The sequence below is a fragment of the Euwallacea fornicatus genome, chromosome 36 (genome assembly GCF_040115645.1).
Source record: "Euwallacea fornicatus isolate EFF26 chromosome 36, ASM4011564v1, whole genome shotgun sequence".
NCBI classification, from domain to species: Eukaryota; Metazoa; Arthropoda; class Insecta; order Coleoptera; family Curculionidae; genus Euwallacea; species Euwallacea fornicatus.
The window spans coordinates 1,569,337-1,579,575 of record NC_089576.1 but is presented as its reverse complement, the minus strand read 5'-3'; the positions used below and the strand labels follow the sequence as shown (position 1 = coordinate 1,579,575).

At 37.3% G+C, this 10,239-nt stretch overlaps 1 protein-coding gene across 1 annotated transcript; it reads right to left on the bottom strand.

Moving 5' to 3' along the window:
* Positions 1-4,427: 4,427 nt before the first annotated feature.
* LOC136349186 (cytochrome P450 6A1-like) lies at positions 4,428-9,715 on the bottom strand. The gene is made up of 8 exons (XM_066300574.1): positions 9,183-9,715; positions 8,934-9,126; positions 5,525-5,652; positions 5,339-5,464; positions 5,053-5,283; positions 4,906-4,995; positions 4,693-4,851; positions 4,428-4,637 (listed from the first exon to the last, which is right to left on the bottom strand). Exons 1-8 carry the CDS (start codon positions 9,613-9,615, stop codon positions 4,471-4,473), a joined length of 1,527 nt encoding a protein of 508 aa, XP_066156671.1. The 5' UTR covers positions 9,616-9,715; the 3' UTR covers positions 4,428-4,470.
* Between the last annotated feature and the right edge of the window lie 524 nt (positions 9,716-10,239).

Below are 10,239 nucleotides of genomic sequence, written 5' to 3'. Positions count from 1 at the left end.
TTGAATTGCATGTTGTTACGTGATTCTAAATTACAATGTGCTTATTAATTATTAAAACAGTTATCTGTTTGCATATGCTCTCACATATTTCGGCCTCATAGTTCAATGCGCAAATTAATCAAAAATGCATGTTATATACATATTTAACGTAATATTGGTAGCATGTGATCTAAATGTAGGTACGCATCAAAGCTAATTTGGCTTGATTAGGAATTATGTGAAGCTAATAATAGATAGATGAAGCACCTAGAAGATGTCAAGGTAAACAATCTTATGAGTACTTTTCAAAGTATTGGGTTGTTCGATAATTAATGCCGTATTATTCTCATAGATGGCTTAATTTATTGTCATTTTAAAGGTTATGTTTCAGACTTTTTTCGATCGAAAATCGAACGCGGTTAGTAAACAAGAAGTTGTTTCAAATTTAAGTTGAAGATGGACGATCGAAGTGAGCATTATCGACACATTTTATTATTCCACTTTCGGAAGGGCAAAAATGTAGTACAAGCTCAGAAGAAATTGTGCGAAGTTTATGGTGAGGGCCGCCTCACTGAACGCCACTGGCAGCGTTGGTTTTCTCGCTTTCGTTCCGGAAATTTTAATGTCCAAGATGCACCACACACCGGACGTCCAATCACCATTGACAACGATAAAATAAAGGCCTTAATCGAAGCTGATCGGCGTAGAGATGGCAGAAAAGTCGACCATATCGAATTCGACCGTTTCTCCGCATTTAAAAAAGCTCGGGTACGTTAGCAAATCGGATGGTTGGGTTCCTCACGAATTGAAGGCAATTCACCTCACCCAACGCATTAACATCGTAACCGGAATTTCATCTCTCTAGCTGTGATAGCTGACAAGATATGCGCTTTTCAATTTAGAGCTTTTTGTTGTTAAATCAGTAAAAAAAAAATTATTTCGAAAACGGTTCATCATAGCTATGGCATATGATAGACAAACCAGGGTTTAAACCTTCCGGGAAATTCGAAAATGTAATAAAATACAGGGTGTGCCACTTAAAATAACAAAGTTGTTGTCAGTCACACGTAGATCTGTCAACGTCGCAACGATACCGATATTTTAATCCAACGGATCGAACTCCATTACATCAGTATCCAAAATTTCAGATCTCTAGCTGTACTAGAACCCCGTAAACTTTTAATGGGACGTTCGCCGTGAACGACCCTGTATATGTACAGTAGTGACCAAAAGCAGATAAACAAACGAAATTCTTCAATTAAATCGCGCATATGTTAATCGATCTATTTTCTTTGCATGTATGTATTACCAGAAAGCACGTTATAAGAAGTAATAAACAAATATTGATAAAAATACTTTATTATCAGTAAAAAAATAGATCTTTGGAATTAACTTGGATAAAAATGGATAATTTAAAAATAAAGATAAAAATATAAAAATTTTCTTCAAATTATTTAAAAAATGGTTTGGGACCTTTCCAAAGGCACTAATCTTAGGCTAAATCTCCATTATTGTCAATGACCCCTGATATCGACGTGGCATTTATTCATTCAATTTGTTTAAATTCGCCGAATCAATATTTTGTAATTTTTCTCTCATTTCAGTAAACAGTTCATTGCAATTTTAATAACTTTTTTAAATCCTTGATCAACGATTTGCCACAGGTTCCCTGTGGGATTCAAATTGGACGACCGGGAAGGCCATTTCAAAATTGGCTCCTTTTCTTCTTCAAGAAATCCTTTAACTTACTTTGAGGAATGTTTGGTGTCGTTGTCGTGATGAAAATGGAACCTTAAGGGTAAATCGCCTTCAACACGAGGCAAGATTCTGCAGTGTATCCCTGTACACAAATCTGCCCATGATTCCATTTATTCTGTGTAGCGGGCGGATACCACAACTGCTGTGACACGTCCCCATATCGTTACCGATCTTCCTCCATTCTTAACCATGGGTCTGGTGTACTTCACCAGTCTAATTGCTGACCAGTGGTACGTCCGAATTGTTGAATGTCATCAGAATTAAACAAATTGAATTTGGATTCATCGTTCCAGCAAAGTCGTTCCTAATCCTGTTTGAGCCAATAAATATGTTGTCTAGCAAATTCCATTCGGGACTCCTCCTCTTCCGATTTTTCTTACTGAAAAGTGTTTTTTTTTTGCTGGCCCACGTGCGAATAATTTCTCTTCGACTAATCTTCGTCTTACAGTCCTTGAAAACGCGGAAACTCCGAAAACTTCCAGCTCAGATAGAATTTTCTCAGAAAACATGAATGGATTTAGCGAATTAACAGTTTTTATCTTTCGCACATCCTTTTGTTTAGCTTCCTGGGTCGTCCAGTTTTTAGTTTCGGGTTAATTGATCCAGTTTTTTATATCTTTTTGTTGTAGCCCAAATAGTGCCCTTTTTAACATCGAACCTGCGGGGAATTCGCGCTTGTCGTTTAATCCCATTAAAAGCTTTAAAAGTTCGCTCTTCAAGTCAGTGGGCACTTTGGTACCATGAGGCATGCTGTACACCACAAACCAAATGCAAATTGTACTAATATTTTTCTGATATCTTAAGAATTTAAGGTAAACTCAACCGTTTTTAACACGTCTATGTACTTTTGACAATAAAATAATTTTATCATTATAATTTGTTTAATAATAATAAATAATAATAATTTTTACTTCCTAAGCAATAGGCTATCGACCGTTAGGTCTCTCTGCCTTTGTTTAGAGTATATTCAACTTAACTAAGTAATATTTGAACAACATTAACATAAATTCAATTATGGATTCTTCTAAATTAAATTATGAATTACGAAAGACAAAAAAAGAAAAAAAATGTTACATTGGAAATTAAACTTCTGAATTCTAATGAAAGTAGGAGGAGATGACTTCAGGTTTGGAAATGCCCTAATAGTTTGGATGCGCAAAGGGGAAGCGGGATTGTCTTGCTAAGCAAAGTGGGTTTAGTATGTCTAGGTTGTGAGTGTTGTTTTTCCATTGGTTTTTAGTTGTAACATACAGTTTCATGCTGTCTAGGCCAGGGGCTTCCTAAGTTCCTGCCTAACAGTAATGACTGCCTCACCAGGCACTCACAGAGGAATCCAAACGCGCTAGCGAGGTTTCGTAACTGAGTCGAGGGACCAGACGGAATGACTCTATCTTGAGGAAACTCAACAAAATACAATCAAGCCGTGTGTGTCATCTTAAAGAGGTCGTCGAGGTGATATTATGAGTCATTTTCGAAGGCATATGAAACTCATTTGTCAAAGTTATTGAGTTCTAAAATTTTAAAAGTCGCAAACGTTGTGTGTTTGAGCACATAAGTGACTCTATCTTAAGGAAACTCAACAAGATACAATCAAGCCGGGTGTGTCATCTTAAAGATCTCGTCGAACTGGTTCATTGAATCCTTTTTGAGGGCATTTGAAACTCATTTGTCAAAGTTATTGAGTTCCAAAATTTGAAAAGTCGCAAACGTTGTGTGTTTGAGCACATAAATGACTCTATATTAAGGACACTCAACAAGATATAATCAAGCCGTGTGTGTCATCTTAAATAGCTCGTCGAACTGACTCATTGGGTCATTTTCGAAGGAATTTGGAACTCATTTGTCAAAGTTATTGAGGTTCAAAGATTGAAAAGTCACAAACGATATGTGTTTGAGGCTACCGTCATAACGTAATGGGGTTCCAAAGGTTCGAGAGGGTATAGAAACTCTGTTACACGAATTACACTAAATTTAATCACATACTAGTTATATTACAGGGTTGAGTGGTGATTAAACCATTTGGAAATATTTAAAAAAACTGTAATTTTTTAAAGAAATTTTCACACCCTGTATTTCCGCAGCGAAGCATTTTTGGGATATAGTTTATATAACAAAATTACCTTTATTTTAGCGGTAGAATACGCTCCCGAAGTTATGTACCGTACTTAGGAAACACCCTGTATATTTTAAAATTTCAAACTCGAATCAATTTTCGGTAGCTCAAGAACTGCCGCAAATTTTGAAAATGTTTTCAATCAATAGGTCTTGGGCTGTAATGGCTGCATATCAATTGTGATTTTCTAGTTTTCGCGGTTCTCTAAATACTTATAATGGGCACTCAGTTAAAAACATCCTGTAAGTATGCACTATTTAAGTTTCTTAATAATCCAGGGTAAAGCTGACGTGTGTGTCTACCGGCGATTGTGAGATATAAATCAACCAATTTACACACTTACACTACACGTGTAATTTGAGTCGTTAAAACCCTTAACAAGTTTTACTTAAAAACCTGGTGCATCTGCAAGACTAACAGTTACACGTTCAAATTTTGCGATTAGATGTTCTTGCAGTTTCTCTAGGTTTCACTTGATGGCACTAGCAATTTTCACGGCGGGGCTATGCAACCAGATATGCGTGCTTCATTCAACCTGGTGACTGACGCTATATTCATTTGAAACGCTACGAGTAAATTATTGTTTTATAAAAATATTTATTAACAGTTAAATTCATATTTCATATTTTCGTTGCTTTCATCATTACAGGATCCTTAAATGACGTCAAAAACATCCCTCTAGCAAACTCTAAATGGTGTTTCTTGCTGTTCTCGTGTAAGGTAAACCGAAAGTCTTTGAGGAGGAGGATCAGTGCGAGTTTGGTCTGCAGCACTCCCAGTCGCATACCTAGGTAAACCATCAGTACAAATCTTCTGAGTAGTAAGTATGTGATAATTCTTACCTAAGCAGAGCCTGGGTCCATCACCAAAGGGAATGTACGCATTCTCAGGTCTTGACGCTATACTTTCTGGACTGAAATTCTCCGGATTAAATTGTTCAGGGTTGGGGTAGAATTCTGGATCCCAGTGCAGACCCGTTGTGGGAATAAGCAGTTGAGTTCCTTTGCAGGGGCAGTGGTTATTTCTAGCTTTCAAAATATTGAATCTTTAATTACCTTTTTTCAATGTTACTGTACTGTCAATAACGTAATCCTCGGTACAGCCTCTTGTTATTGTGGACAAAACTGGATATTTCCTAAGAGTTTCTTGAGAAAAAAAAATTATATATATATTCGACTTTATAAAAGTTTAATGTAAAATACCTTTGAAGACTTTGTCTAAATATTGCATTTCGGAAATGCTCTCATAAGTAACTTGATTGTCATTTTTTTTCAGTGAATCCAAAATTTCCTCTCGTAACTTTTCCTGGATCTCAGGATTTGATGCTAGTTCATACATGGCGAAACAGGTTGTGCCGGAGGAGGTTTCATATCCAGCTGCGTATATTATGAAGGCGTTGCTGAGCACTTCAGTTTCGGAGAATATTGAACTCTCTAAATATCCAATAAATAGTAAGGAGTATTTGAGTAAATGCATAATTATCTTTACTTTGATCATTTGGAGATTTTGATTTGTCCGGAAGCAAGCCGTCTTTCAGTTGCATCAAGAGCTGCAGGAAATCAACTCTACACAAACCAGTTTTCTTTCTATATTCTATTGAAGATCTGATCAGTGCTGGAAATTATAAAAAAACAATTAAAGGTAAACCAATGAATGTTCAAGTAAATTGTTTACCCTGGAAATATTCGTATACGTCTGAGGGGAACGTACGATGTCCGAATTTCCCCAGAAAATCATGTGACAACATCAGTTCAACAGAACGTTTCCAAAGATAAGGCTTCAACAGAGATCTTCCAATTTCTCTGAAAAATGCGAGCTTTGACGAAAGATTCAATTGTACTTCATCTAATTTTACTGAAACTTGTTTAACTTCGTATAAAATTTGGTTAAGCGCTTTTTTGTTGATAATTTGGCGAAGGACAATATTTATTTCTAATAATTTCTAAGAAGTTACATTTCCAGCTTTAATTTTGCTATTCCACATTATTTATAAGGATAAATGTATCTCACTGTAACCAATATAGGGAAATTCAAGAATTTTCATTACGCAACTGCTGCAAATAAAATTTTAGTAACAACATGGCGCTTTTTCAAGTTAATATGAGACAAGAGGTCTTTACCTTGTTTCTCATGAATTTAAAATCTAACGCCAAAAAATCTCATCTTGGTCACGTAATGAAATGTTTCAAAATTTACTTAACATGGTAATTTGTAAATCTACCGCAATGTGCCGTCGCAGCAGGGATTTTCATGGAACTCATACGAGGGCAATCCCAGAAGTACGCGATTTGACATATACAAGGTGGTTTTTCTGTTAAACATTTATTTTTATTATAAATCTTAAAAAGCTCATGTCTAAAGTTTGTGGGTGCTACGTTGATTTCTGTTTCCTTTTTATCCATTTTTATTGAGCGCTTTTAGAGATTTAGTGAACATGGAAAAGGTTGGCCATTGATACGTGATTCAATACTTTCATTTGAAAGGCATTGGTCCATCCTACACCACAGCGAAGTTAGATTCCACTCCGGGGACAATCTGATTCTTCGTTAACAATTGCAAAATATTGGGTGGCAGAGATTAAACGCGGTGGCACGAACTGCCAAGATGAACTCCGCAGTGGTCGACCCAACGACACTCCAGATCTGACCACTCTAGATATTGTGGAGAAAATTTATAAAACTGTGCTAGAAGACCATCGGCTAAAATTGCGCGGGTTAATAGACATGATAGGGATTTAACAAAATACTGGACACTACATTTTGACCGAGAAAATGGACAGAAAAAAGATGGGCGATAGATGAACAAAAACAGCGCCGTGAGGACGTTTCAAGGGAGTGTTAGGAAAGTTTCGCAGCAAATAAGCGAGTTTTTGCGTCGATCCATAACCGTGGATGAAATATGGGTCTACCGACTTGGTTTCGAACTTTTCTCTCACCCGACCTATTGGCGGATTTAGAAAAAAGTTTATTTTCTATTTCCAAATTTGACAAGAGATTTGCCAATAATGAAGAGGCGAAGTTCTAGGCTGATGCCTATTTTAAACCACTCGAAGCTTTTTGCTATAAACATGGATCGAATCCATGGTACATCGTTGGGACAAGTGTGCCAATCTCGAAGGAGCCCGTATTATGTCTTAGGAGTTGGAATTCATTCGTAGCGTTTTACAAGAGATGGCATAGATAGTACAGTATTTCGTTGTTATCTACAATAATATACTTATCGTGAACCAGCGGTCATTGGAGGTCATTTGCTTTGCATATCCACTTTTTGAATAATAAATAACGACATTTTATAATTTATTGAATACGTCACAATTTGTGCCGAATAAAGGGTTTTTGCGGGGAATTTTACTTCATTACTTTAATATGAACAAAAGTGCTGCTGAAGCTCATCGTATTTTAGTGGAAGTATATGTCGGCGCCATCATAAATTTAGCGAATACCCCTACGTAGACAGGCTCTGTGTATTGGTACGACCCTATGTAATCGATCGGGGTTCTGGGTTTTCTCGCTATTCTGTTGAAACTAAACCATTCATGTTCTTTATGATATGACTTCCAGGAACCCCAGGAATAAGGGACGCACTTGTTTTTAACACGCAAGGGGGGCAAAACGGGGCCAGGGGACGAAATGAATATTGTGTGACAGAGTAGTAATTATCGAGATTTTGGGTGGTAGAGGTCTGGCTCCGGATTGTCATGTCTCTCATCCTTTGATTTGATTAATATACGGTTTACCTTTGGTGCAAGCGATTATTGCCATAAGACATTCATTAGAATATAGGGTAGCCGATAGTTGGTCTGCTACATGTAAATTAGTGTAATCTTAGCGACAGTTGTTTTAATTAATAAATAGGCGGTGTTTAGTGACTATAATTAGTGTTTAACTTGGGACTCATGGCTTCTGAAAGCAGTTCTTCCTCTCATTATCCGACATATATGATAAACATGCTCTAGCTGAACAAACGTGTCGGAAGTGGTTTGCACGATTTAAAGCTGGTGATTTCGATTTGGTTGACAAGGAGCGACCTGGTCAGCCAAAAAAATTTGAAGACAACGCTTTGGAGGCATTGCTCAACGAAGACCCATGTCAAACACTTCAAGAATTTTCTACATCGTTGGGAGTTAACTTATCAACTGTAGGAAAACGTCTTAAAGCTTTGGGTATGATCCAAAAGGAAGGACATTGGGTTCCATATGAATTGAAACATTGAGAGGCGTTTTTTGACGTGTGAACTGATGTTTCAACAGGAAAAAAGAAAAGGTTTTTTGTCACTGGTGATGAAAAATGGATCCATTACGACAATCCGAATCGCAGAATGTCATGGGTCAAGCCCGGTCAACCGTCAACATCAATGGCAAAGCCGTATATCCATGGGTCTAAGCTTCTGCCCTGTATTTGGCGGGATCAGAGGGATGTGATTTATTATGAACTGTTGAAACTGAATGAACTGGAGACCGCTACCGACTACAACTGATGCGATTGAGCCGTGCATTGAGAGAAAAACGGCCGGAATACTCCAAAAGACACGACAAAGTCATTTTGCTGCGCGACAATGCTCGTCCGCACGTCGCAAAACCGGTACAAACATACCTGGAAAGACTTAAATGGGAAATCCCGCCCCAACCGCCGTATTCCCCAGATGTTGCTCCATCTGATTATTATTTGTTTCGCTCGATGGCTTATAGTCTGTATGAGCAGAAGTTCACTTCTTACGAAGATTGTCAAAAATGGGTCGATTCATGGATTGCATCTAAAGACAACGCGGTATTCGTGCCCCGCCCGAAAGATGGTCAAAAGTAGTAGAAAGCGATGGTCAATACTTTAATTAATGTATTTTTTTATTTTTATTTAAAATCAATAAATTTTTTCTTAAAAAAAAAACGCTACGAATTAATTCCAACTCCTAATAATATTTTAAATTTGTTTTCTTAAGTGTGGGGTCGGGTACTTCTGAGACTATTTCGCATGTTCTTCATCGAACGGAAGTATCATAACAAACAGAAGTAGTGATAATCTCCAGTTATCAAAATACGGGATTAGTTATTTGTTTAAGCTAGTCGCGGTTCAAAGATTAACCTTACCTTAGCTGATGCTGAGGGTGTTGAAGAGTATTAGAGTCGAGCCCGAAGGCTACTTCTGCAATAGCATCAGTTGTATATCTAGCTGCAAGATCTTTGATATCAATCAGCCGGTCCAGATCGATATCTTCCTGGACAATTCGACTCATTTTTTCACCTTTTTGTTTGATTATGTCGAACATTTGTTTCAGTTTCCCTGCAAGAGTCGCATCGTTTGGTTCTGTAATTCAGTGCAATGAATAATATGCTGACCTGACGTGAAAATGGGAGTCATCTTTGTCCTTTGCTTCTTCCATTGGGCACCACCAACGAAAAATACGTTCATCGTAAGCAAATCTTTGTCGTGGTAATACATGCCACGTGCCCGGAATGAGTTGAAATCCTTCACCATTATGCGTTTTATCAATTCTACGTTTGTGGGAATGTAAAATGGCGTCCATCCTGCGTAAATGCCGATTCCCTTCAATCCCTGCGATTTCGCTTTAAGGTACATTTTCGCGAAGAAACATGCTTGACTTTCCATTCCAGTGGCGATGGGTTTTATATCCCCGAATAACATGTTTGGTTCCAGTTGGGGCACCCCTTTTCTTTTCCAGTAGTTCTGTGTCCGTTTTATGTAGAGGAAAACCAGCACAAGCACTAATAGGAGAAACATAGGAAAACTTGCAAACACTGTGAACTCCATCTTCAGTTCCGGAGGTTCAAAATTGTTTTAATTCTATATTGATTGTCGTCGCATTTAGAGTTCGAACAAATAACGATACAACGAGGAAAAATATCTTTGAAATTATTTATATTTCAAGTTTCGAACTATCCCCCTTCCCTCTTCAATTTCGACATTCATTATAAGTGTATTAAATCAAAACTCGAAGATTTCTAAGCGAATTTTATTATATTCAATGTTTCTGTTCTCTCTCGTTGGTCTTGGCTTGAAGTAGAGCTCGAATTTAATTACTGCAATCAGATATTTCACTGCATGTTTCTGTGTACTGTCCGATATTTTCGAAATTGACATTTATACTATTCTACTGCAATAGTCAATGACACGCAAATGCTCGGGTTATTTTTAAGATTATTCTAATCTTCGAGTGGTATGGTGATAACAAATGCGCAATTGTGTTGCATGTTGCTGTGTGTTATTACTTAAATATCGACATTAATTGCAAGAAAAGTTTCTTTATTTACATATGCTCTGGTTCCGTCGAAATTCCATACCGATTTCTTTAAATTTCAAATTGATCGGAGCGAGTTCACCCTGGCGGGGAATCACGCGAAGTTCATAATATCAGGTGTATAAATTAATCCACGG